This window comes from Haliotis asinina, chromosome 5, assembly GCF_037392515.1.
Source record: "Haliotis asinina isolate JCU_RB_2024 chromosome 5, JCU_Hal_asi_v2, whole genome shotgun sequence".
Classification (NCBI taxonomy): Eukaryota; Metazoa; Mollusca; class Gastropoda; order Lepetellida; family Haliotidae; genus Haliotis; species Haliotis asinina.
The window spans coordinates 61596916-61618636 of record NC_090284.1 but is presented as its reverse complement, the minus strand read 5'-3'; the positions used below and the strand labels follow the sequence as shown (position 1 = coordinate 61618636).

The 21721-nt window shown below is 37.0% G+C and overlaps 1 protein-coding gene and 1 long non-coding RNA gene across 2 annotated transcripts in view; one reads left to right on the top strand and one right to left on the bottom strand.

Moving 5' to 3' along the window:
- Positions 1–21721, bottom strand: part of LOC137284993 (E3 ubiquitin-protein ligase TRAF7-like) — a 146445-nt gene that overhangs the window by 13243 nt on the left and 111481 nt on the right. The window contains exon 20 of the mRNA XM_067817097.1: positions 5545–5664. Coding sequence (XP_067673198.1) covers positions 5545–5664 — 120 coding nt within the window. The remainder of the gene's footprint in view (positions 1–5544; positions 5665–21721) is intronic.
- LOC137284316 (uncharacterized) lies at positions 9045–20355 on the top strand. Its single transcript, XR_010956890.1, has 3 exons — positions 9045–9297; positions 18001–18069; positions 20030–20355. It is a non-coding gene; the product is annotated as an uncharacterized lncRNA (long non-coding RNA).

Sequence of the window (21721 nt, the reverse complement as noted above, 5' to 3'; positions counted from 1 at the left end):
CTGGAAGTTGTACAGGGGGCATCACAATTTCTCTCAGAGGAGACAGGATTATACACACATGTTGGAAGAACCTTCACGAAGAGCTGTGGGGACATCACAGAAGATACCCACATTGCTTCAGGGATAGTGCGTGAGTGAGTGACTGACTGAGTTTAGTTTTGCTCCACTTTTAGCAATGCTCCAGCAATAGCACGGCGACAGACACCAGAAAGGGGCTACACACACTGTACCCAGGAGAGGAATCGAATCTAAGTCTTCAGTTTGAAGAGCAAATGGCTCTGGAATATAACTTAATCTTCAGTGTTTCAACATTAGTACCATTTCTTCAGAACTGTCCAGTGGAAATCTGAAAAACACACAAACAACATTTAATAACAGTGTTTCCCCATTTCAAAGGTTCTTAAGCAAATATTGAAATTGTGTTGTTTAATTGTATATTTATAACTGCTGAAAAAATGTTAAGTATTTTCCCATACTTCGGATATTTTTTCACCTGAGTATTAGACTAAATCATGTTATTTAAAAACATTTCTATACATTAATGACTTTGAATCACTTTCTTTTAATGTGAAGGGTGTATATCAGTAGCAAAACATGCAATAGAAGTCAAAACACCAAACTGGCTTCCAAATCACTTGTCTACATTCATAACCAAATACAATATTCTGAAATGATGCATAAAATTTCATAATACTTATAATAATCAGCACTATCATAATATTGATAAAAACGTATCTCAAAGTATTTGAACCTATTTCCACGTTAAATGAATGGCAAAATGTACTGACACATTCAGTATTGGTTTACAAACAGCAGTTATTACAAAGCTGAATACAAATTTATACGATAGAAAGAAAATGGAATGTCCATAAACGTGCCTATAGCAATTACCTCCCTTTTATGATCATTTGAGTGTATTTTATTGTGTGTGTAATCTGAGAACAAACGGAATCTTTCAGGCTGACCTTACAGGCACCGTGAACTTTGACACCTTGTGCTACACAATTTTTTAAGTCATAACGCTTTTTAAAGTACCGTTAGATACTGATCGTGTCTTAACATAAATGAACGGAACATATTACATAAAACCTCAAATTAACGTTCATCACACATTATTCCTTCCGTTTGAGAGATATTCACTGAGAATGTACGACATAAACACTTCATACATTGCTATATATGTTATTGTTACATTGTCTTACGTCATTCTAATCAAAGAGTGATGCTTACCCCTTTACCTATGTTCGTATGCGAACCTTAAGGTACTCAAAACAATTTAAATATCGGGGCACTCAAAACGATTTCAATATTGCTGTTGTTTACTTACCGCTCGTGCTCATCTCCATTGGAAATCAACCTGAGACGTATCCATCGGCATAAATCTAGTCTATTCCTTCTTCACATATCCAACATTGGATTATCCTCCAAATCCGTGAATCGCTAATACGTTAGGTTATTCTTCGCTTAGATCGTTGTCTGTTGGCAAAAGTTGTGTTTGGCGCCTCTTGCTCGCTTTGCGCGCTCACACAGGTCTACGTGACACATAGCACTAGCAGCAATGGCATCGTGCCGCGAAGAGATCGTCCCCATTCGGCTTGTCCCGGAATGGTGCGAGTTAGAAGTGGAAACGTATTTTTTAAGAAAAAAATTAAAGCCAACACGTTTTCATAGATATATACACATAGATCTACTACGACCAGGAATATAATCGTAACTGCATATGTAATAAATAAGCTGTACGGTTAGCGCTCATGAAGTCGCAATAGATTACGGAAGAACGAAGGGCGTGGCCGTGTTTGGCGCGAAAATCGGAGCCATGTACCGCGCGTTCGTGTTACTTCACAACAGTGGATAATTTCTAATCTTACGATGTAATAATGGCTAGAATTACAGTATTTCGGCATAAACATCGAAATTTGAATAAATATATATGTCGTATTATTTTCAACGGTGGGAATTACGAAAACTTGATGTTCTGTGTGCACACGACCCTTGATCGATTTGATCGATCTGTGGAAGGACAGTTTATGTACATATCCCCGCCCATAAATTTAATTTCATTAGTCAAAATTGACCTAATTTCTTAATGGTCGTATTTGCACGTGGTGAACAGAATGTGACAGTGAAATGTGTTCAAAAGTGGAGAGCACTGATTTTTTTTTCAACGGGTAGATCGACGTACGTGTTTGGAAAGCTGTAAAAAAAACATCGATGTCAAAATTCTTTTCAACATTTCTTTCTGTTTATAGTACCAAGTGAATTGTTTTGTTGTTTTTACTGTTTTATGTTTTTGCTTCACCATAAACAATGCGAAAGACGTTCTTATAAGTATCTGCTCACTTGCGATCGAGAAAATCACGGGAGAAATTCAATGAAATGAGACGAATTTGACAGCGTACTTCAAAGTTTTACTTTATGGATAGACTAACAACTAGTCTCTGAAATGAACATATTTTACTTTAAAAAGTTCATATTGAAAATACTATAGTATAATACTATAATAATATAATGAAATAGAGCGCTGAGACTTTCTTCATTCGCAGAAGCTAAGGGAATCTACAATCTGAGAACAAACGGAATCTTTCCTTACAGGCACCGTGAACTTTGACACCTTGTGCTACACAATTTTTTAAGTCATAACGGATTTTAACGGACTTTCTTCATTTGCAGCCTGAAGTTAAGGGAATGTACAATCCATATTTTCTAGACTTACATGGGTATTCTTGGATATATTTGCGTCAGGGTCTGTACTTTATGGATTAAATATCAATATTCAGGGCAATTAGAAAACCTCTACAGTATCAACTAGTTGCGTAGCTATTAACAAAAGGTGAGTTTTTCTTTGAACTGTCTATATTGCTGAGACATTGTTTAGCTTTTCTGTCGTACAATGTTTGTTGTGTTTATTTTAAAACAAGAAGAAAAAGGCACCCACACACAAAAACTAGTATTAGAGAGAGACGAGATTTACACAGTTTAATGGACAACTTTAACAAAGGGATCGGGAGAAATAAACCATGCCTATTATATTTTCAGATGAACACGGGTTATTTTTGTTTTGCTTTTCCAGAGTATAAGACGTCAGTTGTTTTGTTTGTGTATCTCTGCAGCAAATATTAGTAAAATCAGTGAACAGTTCCGCTTATGATTATTTTTATGACATCGTGTTCTATTTTCTTTTATTAAATCACACTACATTTTAACACTCACTGAGGTGTTAAGATTTAGTTGTTTAATGCACACAAATGTAAGAACAAGGACCTACAAGATTTGTTATTCATAAATGAAACACAGAGTCATGAAACCATCAGGTTTCCCCTTTTAAATTTTTTATTTATCACAGTTTAAAATGTAAACTTTTTCTGTGATGACCATGGTCTACCATGGACTTTCATGAAATGACCATGGTCAACCACTGTTTTGAACGAAAACACCATGTTTTACCATGGTTTTGTCTAGGATGACCATGGTCTGCCATGGCAAAAGGTCAATGACCATGGTCTACCATGGTTTCTGGTGATCATGAGTTGTGATGACCATGGTCTACCATGGTAAAATGGAAAAGACCATGGTCTACCATGGTTACTGGTGACCATGGTCTATAATGACCATGGTCTGCCATGATGACCATGTTAGACCATGGTCTACCATGGTCTAGAAATGTTGGTGACCACGGTTTAGCACGGTAAACCATGGTAATACCATGGTTTACTGTGGTAAGCCATGGTTGACCATGGTCAACCATGGCGCCGTTTCAGCTGGGTGATATCAAATTCTTTATATGAGAACACAACGTTTCGGAGTTAATGCTTACTCCTTCATCAGGTTCTTATGCATTTCACTTCTAAATGCCCTTCAAAGACTTGATACTACTCTCGCAGTATTCTATCTATCCAACCTACCATGTTTTTCACTGTAATTCATCTGACACACTCTGTATGGGTGTTAGACAAAATATCAATACATTCATACAAGTTTACTGATGGCCAACAGAAACAAATGGCTACTCATATTGTAGCTGTTGATAATGCCCTGATCAGCTAAACATCACCCATAGGACCAAATAACTAATACTTGACTAAATGAACCTGTGATTGATGGTATTTAACAAGTCACTAAATATTTATATCTGATCTATTCTGTTGCATCATACGTAAAGTTTGATGTGGTCCAATTCTGCTTGATACCCTATTCAACAAAATACAGCATTAACTGGTTGTAAGTGTACTGACACTCAACACAGTGCAGCAGTAGCTGGGTCTGCATCAGACAGCTGTGCCTCACACAATACAGGATTTGCTGGGTGTAAATGTACCACCATCTCGCTCGACACAATGTACCATTACAGGAAGTAAGTAGTAGTATCTGACACAATGTACAATCAGTCGGTAATCCTTGTTTCATGACATAAACATCGTAAAAATGTCCCCCAAAAGAATAATGACCCCTAACATTTTGTGTTCAGGATATATGCAACAATAGAATACTTAACAGCTAACATCCTTCAGGACATATAAATAGTTGTGAGTGCACCTACCATTTAAGTTCATTTTACTATTACAATAATACCATGAAGTCATTAACAGATCAGATTGCGATCAGACCATCATTCATAGCTGTCATGGTGACCTTTTATTTTGCCATTTACATACAAAAGAGCATCTGTGCCCACGATATATTACTCGTGACATGGATCAGTGAACTCTCAGTCCCCCAGTTGTACATATACAGGAGAGAAATTAGGGTTAAAAGCTGCCTTTAGCATTATCGTATCAGTCAAGTCTCAGAGTCTAACTACTTGCTTACTGCAAATGGCAGGAAGATTGGTGAGTATGGAATCTGTCGCCCACTAAACACACTATTCCATTATATCCTTGCCTATGACCAGCGTAGGATGCATGTACCTGTTACAAGAAGGAGTCCTGATGGACCAGACTTGGCTTGTCTGCCAGAAACATTACTCCCTCGCACCCTGGATGTAAAAAGGCTCAGTTGCCCCACAAAGTACCAAAGTGTTTTCAAAGAATTTGAAATGGTTTTACGATGTAGCTGAATTAAAGACATAATGACATTCAACAGTTTGCAATAAAACAAAAATCTATGTCTGAAGTCTGAAGCCAAAACACGGCATAATTTCTGTTGAAGTTGCAAGTTCAGCTTACAACAGCCTATTTGTAAGGACTACTCAAATGAGCAATGCAAGACAAATCTCATGGATAACAACTTCTTTAATTGTTTACATTTCTGGGCTAGTTCTTGAACATTTTCCAGGTTCTTCGTCCACCTAAAGAATGGGCATTGCTGCACCAACTTCTCAATGAAGAATTTCACTCTCAAAGGGTGTTGAAGGATTTGTTCAGGCCAAATGACTCAAAGTTGGTGGTACCAACTGATTCTTTGACTCAAAGCTACATACAATTCAGAGACATCAGAACAATACAATCATGTGCGGTCACTGGCGTCATGCACACCTTGTTAGATGTTTGATTCATGTGTTTAAGGGGGAAAAAGTAGCACCATTGACAGATATTTCTTGTAGCTTACCTTCACTTGACTGTCTACAGCCCCTGAGAACACCCTTCCCTTTGAGATAGCTAGACAGGCCACACTGCCTTGGTGTCTGACCAGTGTCTGAGTACAGATCATGTTGTCCATACTCCATACCTGTAACAGAACACAAGAAGTGACACAACTATACCTTACCGCCTTGATGTTTGACCTGTGACTGAGTACAGATCATGTTGTCCATACTCCATACCTGTAACAGAACATAAGAAGTGACACAACTATACCTCACCGCCCTGATGTTTGACCTGTGACTGAGTACAGATCATGTTGTCCATACTCAATACCTCTATCACAGAACATGTAAGCTGTGGATCACAATTGTTGAATCTGTTTTGTGTGGATACGAGTAAATTGTTTAATAAGTGAGGGTGAAAATCTATTTCTAAAGTGGTAATTCACAGAAAGACATATCAAAGAAAAGAAAAAGGTTGTCTAAGGAAGTAGAGGGTAATGTCTGAGTAACTCTCCATTCCAGAAAATAGTGGAGCTGAGGTCCTGGAGGAGAGAAGACACATTATTTCTGAGGAATGGAGAGCTACAAGGACATTATCCGACTTAAATTACACTCAAAGTATTGGAAATTATAAATAACAAACATAATGCAAAGAGTAGAAACTATCATGATCTTACAAATGAACCTGGTACACATCGCTCCATTCCTGAAATATGATGGAGTGACAGACACTGGAATGACGTCACAAATGTAATTTAATCTTTGTGAGCTGATCACATGCTTTTCCAACTCATGATATCAGCTCTAAAAACCATCTCTGATGGTTAAAGTAGTGCTATGGTGAACTTGCAGAACAACCAAAACTCTAAAGCAAAAAGTCTAACTCTTAATCTCTGGAAAAACAAACACTCAGTGTAGTCAGTATATCTGGCATACAGTACTTACTCTTGCTGCAGTTCAATGAGGAAAATTTGGTGTAGGTTAGTTCAATTATTCACACAATGATGAGAAGAGCAGGAATTAATCACACACAAGTGCATCCTGACTTGCCTCTTCACAGTTACTGACCCACATCACCTTTCCCGCTCTGTTACCCCTTACTGCTCTAGCCCTACATGAACTGTGTTCAGATTTTCGCAGGTTTTCGACCTCCCCTCCTACTGGTGCTCCTCTTCAATTGTACATGTATTGTACATGTTTGTGTCAAAATTATAACATATATCTATTACTGACTTCCGTACATATCAGGCCACGTCCATGTAATTGGAAACTGTATCATGCTTATCACAGGTCCTATGTTCCCGTTCAAATCATAAAGGCACGTCATTTATAATGTGAACAAGGATATTTTTGGAAAGACAACTATAGATCCATTAATGTTTTCTTAGATTGAAACAAAGACAAAATTAATTTCGATGGAAGTTATCCCAGTAGCTATTCTGTCATGGTAACTTCAAACGCCAGGGAAGTGGTTAAAACAATTGCATTAAAAACATGACATTTAATGAGCTATGTTGCGTTAAGTTCTGTAATCGTGTAACCATGTAATCAGACACTGACAAGAAGATCTGACTGAGCCTTGTGTATGCAATGCAGTGTACTTGATCAGTTTCCATGGACACTAAGTCTTGTGTCAAGCTCATACACTGGGAATATGCTCTAAAAGTCAGACCAATTTTATTTATTGTTCTACAGATATTTGTCCTCATAAAGCAGATTTTATTTTTTTGAGAGGGGAAAATTTTTTTCTTCTTTTTCTTATTCTTGCAAAATCTGTAAAACAAGAAATAAAATTGGTCTGGCCTAGCAGAGAATTAAAAAATATCCAATAAACAATGTTTAATGTAGCTAGAAAATGTGTTTCACAGTGGTTGGAGTATAAACATGGCCAAGGTTTGTTTTCAGTTGATCATTTTCCAGCATGGTGGCCTTTCTGTGTCTGGCAGTTAAGTCAGACAGCATTCTGACTAAGGACAAAATAGTGCACATCCAAAATGTGTGAATTAGTGGTGTTAAGTGTGTATTCACTGACTGAACCATATTTTTTCATGAATTTCTTAAAAAGCAGTTTATTTGCTTGAATTTGTGTCTTAATTTTTCTTGAAACAATGTAGACACAACTGAATATATCCAATCCAGGTATGCTAAGAGTCAGGACTGTTACATATTCAGTTTGACAGCAAGGTTGTCACCGGTCATTGTCGTGACAAACAAATATCGTCAATAATCACTGAGTAATGACTTCACTATATACAGTAAATAATACATCAGCTGACATCTAGGTATTGTATTTGTTCCCAATAAGCATTGTCCAATATCTGATGTGTATCAAGATACACATGGTGGACTTATTACAGTCCTAGTGAGAATATTTGATAGTGTATTTGTTTGTTGTTTATGGGCTCACTCTCCAATATTCCAGATATATGATAAAGCAAATGCAGTTTATGGATAATTCATGTTAACCTCTCTCAATATGTTGGTCAATGACTGATGACCAGCCACCAACTACACATATTTGGCATCATATTCTGTAGAGAGTCTTTCCTGATCTACGCTAAAACGCTGGCGTCATAGTAAAGACTTTTCCCATAAATGACTACTTACTCATCTGTTACCTTCAAGGACTTTATTAAACCATCACAATGAAATGAAAATGCATTGATGCTGTCTTGATAGTTTTTCAGATGGACACCAGACAACAAAAAACACCTAATTCAGGAGTAAGAATATACTTCTAAAATCTCCTCATATTACTGAAGCTGAGAGAAATATATTTCCCGCTATAACATGTTACCAGTCCTTATACTGAACCACACTCATATACTACCATACTGTATGTTTTTCTCTGTATCAACAGTCATTGACTGAATACAACATATTGCATGAAATCTTCAGCAACCCATGTCGGTTGAGTAAATGCTACAGATGGACCAATTCTCTGCTCTGTTTGTTACACATCCCAAGTCATACATATAATCCTCCTGTGCTGCACTCAGGTGTCTTAGTAATTAACAACAAAATACATAATTCTAATTTAATATCTTAATTGATAAAACGTGAAAAATTTGTTTACGGTGACAAAGTAAGAACAATTATTACAACTGAATATAGACATTAAAAAGATGGCTTTGAGTAAACAGCTATAAACTTTTCAACCCTGTGATCATAACAACTTGATTCATCAAATTAATTGTAACAACTATTCCCATGGATGATAATCTGTGCAACATGACAATTACTTGACAACTAATGACACACCTTCATGATTCTATGGAAGTATTCCCGACAACCCCTTCTCCTCCTCCTGTCAATCACAGTCCTCATCTACTGTCTCCCTGATATCTAACAACACACAATACCAACCACAGTGAGCATTACATGATCAATAGTACAAACCCTCCAACCTCCACCAATCAAGGACTTTCTAACTACAGTGTACCTGACAACTACTAATACATGTAACATCAAACCTAAGATAATCAGCGCAATAAACCCTCCCCCACCTATTGCCAATCAATGAACGTCGCTACTGTATACCTGACCACTGATAACACTTCAACTGGCTTGAAACAGCGTCTGTGGTCATGTGTTCTGGCAAGGTATTTAAAGGCTGTCTGGAGGGTCGGAAGGGAGAGTGAGGGTCAGGACACAGCGGACAGGTTAACATATCCGGAAAGGAAGGAAAAGGACCGTAGGAATTCCGGATATGATGAGGATATCTTCCCTACAACTGTCACTTATTGTTCTCGTATGTGTTATTGTGTCTTTGCATGGTGAGTACAAACTTTGAAACTTTTAAGAATACTTTCTGAAGAAAAAAAATGAAACTTTGTTTAAAATCCATATAAACACATCAAAACAAATGTGGACTCCTTATCCAGGAATTAATACAAGTATGAGTAACTTACTGTTCACAAAGTCACTTCCAAGTTCTGTTCATCACCAAAAAATTGTCATTTCAGCATTAAAAAAAACTTATGAGTGATATACTGTTCACATTCACTTCAAAGATCTGTTAATCAGAGCAAGATCTTTTGAAATAAGCATCAATAGTCACGTTAAATAAACCCTATGAAAACAATACGACTGTGTTTATTATCAAGCAAGTTCAACATGTAGTGTTAACCAGTTACTCTAGAAAACTTTAAAATATTTATCTTGATAAACTGATACTAACACAATCTACATGATATACACAAGTCTCTATAAGTAGAATGTGAAAAATGTATTCGCAGGATTTGATATTTAAGTATGTTTTAGAATTAGTGTTTTGGTCAGGAGAATCATATTTAATCAAGAAGTACCTTGCTCTTTACTGAAATGTGATGTGAGAGTTATACAGTTGATAGTCCAGATGAAGAAATAATTACAAAGCACATGTACGGATTACTCCCTTGTCAGATGAATGGGAGTAACAAAATGTGACAAAACAATAAAGATGAATTTCACATTAGAAATTGTCAGGCATTCATGTTCTTCAAATTAATAATGGTAATCTAAGACTAAGACTAACCTTTAAGGCTGACTTCTGAGTTCAAAAGTTCAACATAATTCAAAAAATATATTGAAAAGATAACTTTGTTCAGTGAATCATTCTTCACATGAAGAGGTAGTATGGCATTTCATGATCTCATTTTTTTGTCATTTTGAATTCTTGCAGAAGCGTCAACACCCTGAAACTTAAGATAAGATTCTTACTTCTTTCTAACATATCATAAAATGTAACAGTGTTAGTATCTAATGACAGGAAGCTTTGAAATGGCTTCAATCTGTGAGCAAGCTGGTACCATCAACTCATGATCTCACTACAACTCACAGCAAAGTCTCAGTAGCAATAGTCTATTGCTGTGATGATGTCTTCACCTTCTGTGCATTATTGGATAAAGATAAAGCTCCCCCAGTAATCCTTGATGTCTCAGACAATCACCAAATGCTTGATACTGGTTATCAGCATAAAACATCCATAAAAAATAACACATACGAAAGCTTAAGGGTTAGCCAGAAACCAATCTATCCCCACTTTCAAACTTTTCATTAAAATCTACTTCAGTTATTTCTCAGTAACATGATACACATCTGCCCTTGACACAAGTTCTTTCCCTGATCTATACAGAAACAATGCATTATTACGATGATCCAACAACATAGAAACAATTACGTCGATAACCCGATAACCCGTATAGGGACTGCTAAACAGTTGGTATACTGACAGGGCAACCATGTCAATATCACCATCTGACATAAGAGCAGTGTCTACAGCATGTAATTGACACGTAGTAGTGTCCGTATCATGTTCTTGATATATAGGCAGTGTCTACATCTTGTAACTGACGAGACAGCAGTGCCTATATCATGTAGCGGATTAAAAGCAGTGCCCTATATCATGTAGCTGATTAAAAGCAGTGTTTTTAATCATTGTATTGATTAAAAGCAGAGTCTATGTCATGAAAGCAGTGTCCATATCTTAAAATGACTAAAAAATAAATTCTTTATCATGCTATTGATATGAAAGCAGTGTCCATATCTTTACATGACAAATAAGTAGAGTCTATATCAGTGTCCATATCTTTAAATGACAATAAAGTAGTGTCTTTCTCATGTAGTTGATTAGAAGCAGCATCTATATCACATAAAATAAATTGACAAGAAAGCTGTGTCCATATTAGACAATACAAGTTCTGCTGTGATGTTTCATGACACTTCAGACCACCAATCTAATACATATGCCTCTTGGCATGCTCGTTCTTCTAATGCCAAAATGTTATTTGTTTTTTACTTGAATCCAACATGAAGTAAACATCTTGTGCTCCTGATGTGATATTGCTAAAACATAAATTATGTACTGGTAAACCACTTGCTGTCAGTTTTGACACAGTGCTTGGAGGACATAACAACAGGATTGTCCAATCTCTGCATATAAACACAACTTGCACGTGCACCAGCAAATACGTAACTGACAAAAAAAAAATATGTGGGAGGACAACAAATTACAGTAAAGTTTTATCTGTCACTCACAAGCAGTGATTATAACATACAGTCAATAGGGTGGTGGGGTAGCCTAACGGTTAAAACATTTGCCCGTCATGCCAAAAACCCAGTTTTAATTTCCCTCATGAGAACAAAGCGTGAAGTCTACTTCGGGTGACCCACCATGATATTGCTGACATATTGCTGAAAGCGATGTAATATCATACTTACTAATGTAAAATCAGTAAGAACCTGTCAATAAATGTTCCCTTAAAATGTGTACATACTTGAATACTTGACATTTGTCTGGATACAGGAACGTTCTATGACAATCTTGACAAGTTGACGACAAAGCCTTCTGTAAACCAATCTGTATGAGTGGTTGGGGTGGTAGGAATCAGTAATACCTTGACTCTTCAAACCTTACACTTAATTAGGTACAAGTGACTGGGGGCTGCATTTATAAAGTTCAACACCATCATCATCAAATATGATTGATAAAAATTGGTTACACTAAGGATATATTTTCAATGCGCACTTAAGCATTATTAGTCTTCACCCACTGACTAGTTACTATGTAAGTAGCATCATTACTTGTCTAGTTCAACAGTAATCTAACACAAATAGACAACATAAAAGTCAAGCAAATTAATACTCTCTAAAGGTCAAACAATACAAACTTAGATGGTGTCACACTTTAAGACATTCATGACAAGAGACAGCACTATCCAGTTCCTCAGCAATCACTGCCATTAATAGCTGACAGGTGCATCAGAAATAGGTGTCATTTGGACTTTCTCTACTATCTACTGCCACATAACAACAGAGCAGTGAATAGATACTACTCCAGATTTTTGAGGCCAAATATATCACCATGAATTGATAAAGTTACAAATATTCCAGGTTTGCAGAAAATATTTTTACTTTTATCAATGAGTGTCGATACATTTGATATCAGATGACTCGATGGTGAGACTCTATTAATCATAAAAAATCACTTTTCATTAGTTCTTAATGAAAAATGTACATCTCTGAATATGGTTTTGCTTTGCAGTGCAGTGATGTCATAGTATAGTCAGACGGTGTCAAGTTCATGAAGTCAGAGTATTGTACAAAATCTACTGTCAAAATGATATCTCCTAGAAGATATCGTTTGATCTCGCACAAGCTGTATCTCCTGTGGAACACAGTTTTGGATAATACTCTAGCATTGTTTCATGTACACAACAATCATCCTCATAATATGTCAAGCGTAAATGTTTTAACTTGATTTTGATAACATCATAGTAGAAAACACTAGAAATCGGGTGACCGGGTGTAAAAACCTTGGAGTCAACTTTGTGTGCAGACTCTTTCAGTGTTGTCACAACCCCTAGTGTACAGTACGCAACCCTGTGCACTTAAAAGAACCCACGAATCCGTTGGCATATGACCAGATGGTGGCCACATGAACACGTGCATACACCTAGTTGCGGGTACAGCAACGTGCAGTAAACTTGGACAAAGTGCTGTGACTATGTGTCCCAGTCCACCCAGCTGTCAAATGGGTACCTCGTTAGGATGAGAGAGCCACAATAAACTCGGTGCGCCTAGTGGCAGCAAGAGTTGTATACTCCCCAGGGAGTTGAGATTGAAATACGATGTGCTGTTGAGATTGACATCCGGTGATCGAGGGAAAATACCTAATGTAGCGCTTTGAGCATGCTTTATGTGTGGAATTCAGCGCATTATAAATACACATATTATTATTATTAAATCAACTCCACACATTTACCCACGTTCAGAATCGAACCAGGAGGATAAGCATGACAAATGAACACTGTAACCACTTGCCTATCCAACCAATCCCGATCGACATATCTGATTATCCAAACATTGTGTTCCATATATCTGTCTGCGACAAGTCAGGGTCTTAAGGAATGCATACACTGCATCTTGCTCATAACAATTGGAAGATGCTTTCATACAGCTTACACTGTGAGTCACATGGGACGAAAATAGGAGTTCAGGTTAGAATTTATCATCGGTAATCCACGCTTGTTGTAAGGGGTGACTAACAGGATTAGGTGGTCCCGCTTGATGACTTGGTTGACACGTCATTGTATCCCAATTGTGGAGATCGATGCTCATTCATTGGATCACAGGATTGTCTGTTCCATGCTTGATTACTTCCAGACCTGCGCCATATAGCTGGATTATTGCCAAATGTGGTGTAAAACAAAACTCACTCACTCATGTATCACACTGCAGTTTAATTCTGGCTATTCCAACGATGGTGTCACTCCAACATTTCATCACTGTTGCTGAGGCAATAACGAAGTCTGGATTAGTCATTGTTTAAGGTAAAGACAATGAAGAGTACAGTTCCACTTCAAGGTTGAAACAATAATGTTATGATGACTATGTAGTTCCTGTTTATAGTCCAAAATTAAGAGAGTCCCTAGTTAAGGCCAGACCAATTTGATTTCTTAATTTACAGATCTGCCTTCTGTATCAGAAAAAAAGATTAAAAAAAATTGAATTTTCACCGCTCAAAAAATAAAGTCCTAATGTTTTCATTGGCCAAAAATGTAAACTGACAAGAAAACATTTTTTAGAGTGTTTCTTGCCTCATATACACTTCATAAATTGTCAAAAGTAAAATACTTTGAGTACTTAGACGAATATTACTTTGATTAGTGATTTTATTTGTATTTTTTTTCCCTCCTGTCTTTTGACTTTCTGAAGATAAAAATGCATAAAACAGGAAATTAAATTGGTCTCACCTAAGGTTAAAATATAGAACATATAGTCCCTGGTCATGGTTTATGTATGAAACACATAGTCCCTAAATAAGGTTAATTATATTGTTTACAGTCCCTGGATAAGGTTTATATACAGACCACATAGTCCCTAGTTAAGGTTTATAAATAGACCGCATAGTTCCTAGTTAAGGTTTATATACAGACCGCATAGTTCCGAGTTAAGGTTTATATATAGGCCACATCGACCCTAGTTAAGGTTTATATATAGGCCACATCGACCCTAGTTAAGGTTTATATATAGGCCACATCGACCCTAGTTAAGGTTTATATATAGGCCACATCGACCCTAGTTAAGGTTTATATATAGGCCACATCAACCCTAGTTAAGGTTTATATATAGGCCACATCGACCCTAGTTAAGGTTTATATATAGGCCACATCGACCCTAGTTAAGGTTTATATATGTTACACTCAGATTTCATGAAATGACTAAAAATTTCTAGGAGGGTCATCCACTTCGTGTCATTTTGTGTAACAACAATCAATGTACTGAAGTCATTTCATGAAATTTCATTTCATCTATATGTGGTGGACAGGCGTTTGTGATGTGTGTCTGCTTTGGACACAGCAAGTGTCAAATGAACAGGTGTAAATGCTGTCACAAAAGTTTCAAATAAGTGATGTTGAAAACTCTGATCCACTTTTGTAGATTATGTAATGAAGTGTAATTTCATGAAATGACCGTAGTATATTGATTGTTGTTACACAAAATGAAAAAAAATGGCTATCACTTTAAGTCATTTCACGAACTGACTGCAGCTTTTAAGGCATTTCACGAAAAGACTGATTTCACAATATGACTACAACATATGTAGGGCATATAGTGCCTGGTCAAGGTTTATATATGAAAGGCATAGTCCCTAGTTAAGGACATAAAGTGCCTGGTAAAGATTTATATACAGGATCCGGACAAATAGTTGCTCATCATGTTTTTCTGTATAAAGGGTATATAGTCTCTGGTTAAATCTTAGGAGCAGTTGACACAGCCTTTAGCAGTTGATACAGCCTTTAGCAGTAATCTAGTAATCTATTGTATATTTGGACAGTATTCCTATCACAAAATGTCTGATACAAGATAACAGGTTTCTGGCACACCCAAGGGACATAACTCTACTACAACTTTTGGGATGATGCTGAAATGAACAATCATGTCCTTTAAGTTATTAACAGCCATTAAATGACTTAATTAGTTGAGTGTATTTTGCATTAGAGGTTACAATTCCTGGAGGTTTCAATTGGGATGAAAATCTTAATGATGATAAAACTGGTGGGAATTTTACGTATAGACACCTGATCAGCAGATCCTGGCACAGTAAAGAATTGCAACTCTGAGGAAGAACCAATGTAAGGCAGTTAGCAGAAACATTCAGTGCAACCCAACAACTGAACTTTGGTCATGCTCACTAATTCATAAAAGAAAAAAGAAGAAAACCACATGATTTTGTAATGCAATGCAATAGGCAAGCCGCTATATACAAAGTTCTTGACAGATATATTCACATTTGTGATGAGACAGTTGTCTCCCATTACATCCTCTCATGAACAATGCAATCAATCTGAGGCACCATCTACAACTCATGACGATGTAAGTCACGACTCAATACTAAAACATAAATGATGATGGTATTGACTTTCCTTAATACAGTTACACGTCAAATAAGAACCAACAAACCCACTTACTTAATATGTATCAGGTGTTGTCCAAGCAAATGGCAATGAAAATGAAAATTTTGGAATAATGGGACCCATAATTGGAGAATGGAATGGATGTAACTTTATCACTAAACGAGGTCATTAACTTCTTCAAATGACAATAATCAGTTACAGGGATATTCCTTTATAATTATACCTAATCTAGATAATAACCTCTGTTCAGTATCTCTTTATACACATACAGATTATCTGTGTAAATGAAACATACAGTCAAGTCTCGTTAATACATCATCCGTCGCACAGCAAACTATCAGATTAACGTGGATGTCGGACTAAATAATTTAGACTATTACGTTTATTCAATTTGTTACCAACAAAAGTGTGGGATCAAGCTGATTGTTGGCAAAGCGGAGGTTGGATTAATGAGACTTGACTGTATTTACATGTACCCTATTTTGGGTAGGGAGAATTCCCTCAGGTATGAAACCCGCTAGGTAACTGCATATATTTATTCAAACCAAAAATCCTACCAGAACTGGCAATATGGCAGTCCACATTCATCACATCAACTTCCTTGCTCCAATAAGGCCACCCCGAATGTTTGGAACAAACTTGACTCTTTATGTCTCATTGCAGAAAACAGCAGTGTAGAAGGGGTTTGAATTTGCCTAGCAATCTATGAACAACCTACGCACTTGAAATAAGTTTGTTTCCTGCAACTGCCAAATATATTCAGTGCATAGTATTAGTCTAATGGTCTACTGCCATGTCACTTCATTCTCTTATGGGAAACAATACACAATATGTTGTCACATATTTGGGAAATTTATGGGAAACAATATACAATATGTTATGTCACATATCTGTAACCATAAAGAGAAGTATTGCCTCAAAATATAATCATAAAATTTGGGTTTCAGACGTCTGGGTTTCGATTCTCAACATGGTTATTATGTGTGAAACCAATGTTGACTGTGAAATTCCTTTAGTGGCATAAAACCTTGCTACTTCACTGGCTTGACTGTAGGCTTTTATTCTTTGAAGGATATAGTGCACTTTGTTCGTTTCGGACTGACAAAAGATGAGAAAGGAAAAAGAATATTTTCTTCTCCGACAGGATGAAATAACACTAACAATTCTATGCAAATATAAAAAGACTGAAATCAATTCTTTCCCCCTAAAGTAATGTCTTTGAACCCTGTTTTCTTGACGACTGGTAAATGTGTACAAAGGATATACTGAATGTGCAATATGCAGTATCTGAGACACATTCTCTACTAACTGAAGAACTGCAATGGTTTGCAAGTTCCCTTTAAGACTGATTTTGAAACTATTATATTGATGGGAATAAATGAAAAGAACTGGTTTCACACATGGTGAGATTCAATCTGGGTTTCACAACAGCGCTTACACCTCTGGGCCTTCCAGTCTACTCTGACTGATTCAGACTATAACAGAACGTATGCACATGGTCACTGATAAGAAATACTGATACATATTCTGTTATGAATTCATGTCAGTATGTCGTTTTAAATAGTTTTCTTGTTGAGTAGAATCTAACTGTGTTGACAACAATATCTGTGTATTTACTGACTGACATTAAGGAAATAACAGCAAGTCATCCTGACTTCTTATACTGTCACAAGGTCAGAAGATATGGATACGTAATCACATAATCGTTTTATCTAAATAAACCAACCTGTACCTCAACAGATTCCTTTAAACCCCATATCCATGACTCCTGACAACTAACAGACATAACTCTGTATCTACCACAGTAAAATGTCATATCTGACTAGCACCAACCAGTGGTTGATGTTACGAGCAACAACATATATAATTTGGGAATGATTTTGTCCAAAGGATTTCACTTAAGGTCATCAATCAAGTTACTGAATCTCACTTAGTGATTGCCAAGCTCTGCATTAGATGGAAGACATTTCTTTCATATTTAAAATAATGTTAAAGGTGCTAATTACCTATGTTTATTTATTGATTAATTTACTAAGTTTAGAAAATACTATTAGCCACTGACTGTGACTTGTGTTTCAGCGTACAGATTATATGGCCCTTACGAATCGTACCCTTCATACAACAACAGGTGGCATCGAGTGACAAAAAGTGAGTATGTCTTTGTTTTCTTCATATTAAAGTTAATATGTACCAAACACATGCATTTTATATTCATTTTCAAACAATATCTTTTCAAACTTTGAAATTAACCTGAAACAAAACCAAAGTTAGTTCAACTGGTCTTGAGGACAGTTATCCTAATGTTACACATTATGCCAGAAAAGTCACTCCAAACTATCTGTATATTTTAACCTGATATTTAAAATTGTTTAAAATTATTACGTTACTTGAATTTAAGAGAGAATCTGACATATCTAAAGCTATGCCCTATGGTTCCGTGGAAGTGTCTGTCCTGGAGGCTGCATCTGTCATGATGCTGAGTTGGTGCATAGTGTGGAGTTTTAGGGAAAAGGTCGATATTGAAATGTTCAGTTTATTTTGAGAAGGACGTCACAGTCAAAGGACTGCCATAGATGAAAAACATAACCTCAATTAAAAAAAAAAAAAAAGATATCACGGAGAACCAAGAATATGGAAAATTCTTTGAACATATGGTGACTACCGCTTTTTCAGGTACATTGGGTAGACTTGCATCACACTTATCAATTTAAGCTAATAATGGAGACCATTCTCTAGCAGCCCCTCATATCACCTTGGATCAACACCCTATCTACTGTTATACAGCCTTCCATTATCTGGTATGACTGGGTCTGCCATAAAACACCAACTATGGAGCCAAGCTGCCATCATTTATACCTTTCTGGATCAGATGACAATCCAGATCAGAAAATGAACCATTAAATTTCAGATTAGCACAAAAATAGAACGTAATAAAAGGTATCTCTGGGGAAGCGAGCCATAAATACTGGTATTTGTCATTAACCTTGATTATATCTGTTTCCACTATCACTAACCTCCCATCTTGCTGGTAGAAACAACAACTATCTAATTTCAGTCTGCCCAAATCATGTTTTCTTCTGGCTTGTTCATCAGACTTGTTCATCTTCAGATTTGTTCTGAAGAAAAGTTATCGCAGGGATGAGAGACAAAAGAGGATTTATTTGACAAATAATGGGTGAACAGGCTGAGTGAGTCAATGAAAGAGTGGGTGGCTGTGTGCATGAGTAAGCAAGTCAGTGAGTGCATGAATGATCCAGTCAGTCAAAGAATGAGTGGGTTAGTTTGGGAGGTAAGTGAATTAGCCTGGGAGGTGTGAGTGAGTGATAATTAAAACAGGTGCTAAATGGGCAAGAGGATTTTATCATGTAATCAGTTCATATATAGTGTAGTGGTGATGCCAATTTGAAAATAATAAATGCTTCCCCATTTAATGATACAGCACATACATATATGACAATCCCATTTTGATGATGGGAAGAAAAGTCTCCCCAATCTCCTGAATATACTGCTATGCCCACCACTGTGAATGAAAATGTCCTATGTATAACTGATACAAGATACTTTCAAAGCTTACAGGTATAGAAAAGACCACTTGTCCATTCGTTGGCTGATGAGAGCCTGAACAGGTGACTTTTGGTAACCTAAAATCTATTTACTTTACACACTTCAGTGAAGTGTGACGAGCGAGAATGGTTTTATGAAGATGATAGCAATATTCCAGCAATATCATGGGACACCAGAAATGGGCTTAACACATCGTACCCATGTGGGGAATTGAACTTAGTGTGACGAGGGAACGCCTTAACTACTTGGCTACCCTACCTCTCAGAGAGTACTGGACATTAACAATGATGTCCACCTGATTCACTGAGAATGTTCATTACACAGCAACAACAGGACAAGTCATCCCACATCAGAAACTGAACACAGGTCTATAGTCAAAGAATGCAGAAGCACTAGTTTGCCATTCTGACAGGAACTGAATAACTTGCTACTTCCTAATACCATCAGCAATATTAAAACTTCAAAAACAGGCAACTTGAAGATAATACATTCTGTTGCAACTAGACAGAATTTAGATTTTTCTATTTTTACTTTTCTATTACAGGTCAGTTTGGCCCGATTGAAGCTATACAGCCAAGGCGTGGCCAGGACGAAGAATACTTGGAGAAGTTGGTGCGCTATTTGAATTTGGTGGGCCGCAAGTGATCATGACTTCACAAGGGATCATGACCTCGGTGACATGTTGCCATAGCAAACTACTATCCAGTTGCTATGGTCAACATGCTTTTTCGCCTGAAATGTCTTCTAAATGATTTGCTGTGACCTGGATAGGATTTAATATAACCTCTAAAGTGTTTCGATGGCTTGAATAAGGATGACATCTAGGGAGGACTGGTTTAGAGCTAAATAAATTCTTTCAGCAATCTTGAACATGTATTCTTCTCTCTGTCAAGACCATACACTTGATGTCAAGTGTCCTGTTCCAATGGGTGCCCGTCCAAACTTTCAGCATGGTACAATGACATGCATGAGTGGCTTTGGTGTGTTTGTTAGTCCTTACATATGCAACATATGACGGCACATGTGGGGAATATTTGTTGGATAAGAGGTACATGACAGGTACATGTTTATAAAATAGTCCAATAAAGCTCAAAATATGCCGAAAAAGTGAATTTTCTGATAAAAAAACAAAACTGAAAATTGGTCATATGCACAGGGTAACATTTAGTGCTGGTCCAATTAATTTAAACAATAAATAATTGGTTGCAGTGACCAAACACCAAGCAAACGATCACATTTTCTTACAATCAGAAACACTGTGGAACATAACTTCGAAGTTGTCACTGCCTGGAAACATGTCTTATTCCTAGAAAACTCTCTTCACTTCCTTCAGTCATGATTTAACATCTCAGGAGTGAGGGAGTGAGTTTAGTTTTACGCCGCTTTTAGCAATATTCCAGCAATATCATGGTGGGGGACACAAGAAAATGAGCTTCACACATTCTACCCATGCGGGGAATCGAACCTGGGGCTTCGGCGTGATGAGCGAACTTCCAGGAAGTTTATGATATGACATAATAAAACAATCATCAATTGTGAGATTTCAACCAGTTCGCAACACTATTTATATTTAACAACGATCGTAGCACTGAGTAAACGAAAGTGACAAATGTTTGCAGTAAAAGGAAGAGTAGGGAACAAGCTCACTTAGAAAGATAGCTACACCTAGCATCTGATCAACTTAGAATCCTACACAGATGAGTGAGTGAGTGAGTGAGTGAGTGAGAGAGTAAACGAGCAAACCATTGAGTTCTTATGCCAATTTAGCAACATTCCTGCAATTCAAGAGAGTTGACACCTGAGGAAAGGGCTACACACATTGCACCCACGTGGGGAATTTAACCTGAACCTCAAGTATGACAAGCGAACACTCTGAACACTAGGCTACCCTACTGTCCCAATGTTACTAATGAAGGATATCACACATATCTCTCAGAAAAATGACTGAAGACGTTAAGTAAAATGCAATCTATCGTTATTCTGGATGCATGTGGGCTTTACTCTGCTAACCCACGCAAGGAATCAGAACTACACACTTAAAGAGAGCTGTTTCCAGAAATTCCTTTCGAAGGCTGAGTAGGTTGTAATAGGTAATAAAAATCAATGTAAGTGCAAGGTTCATTATCTCAGTGTACTACTGAAGTGAGTTAGTGAGTTTCCATCCCACTTTGATCAGTATATCAGGTACATCGACCTTGTGTGGGAGGAGAGTCCACAGTCATGCAGGACTTCCACT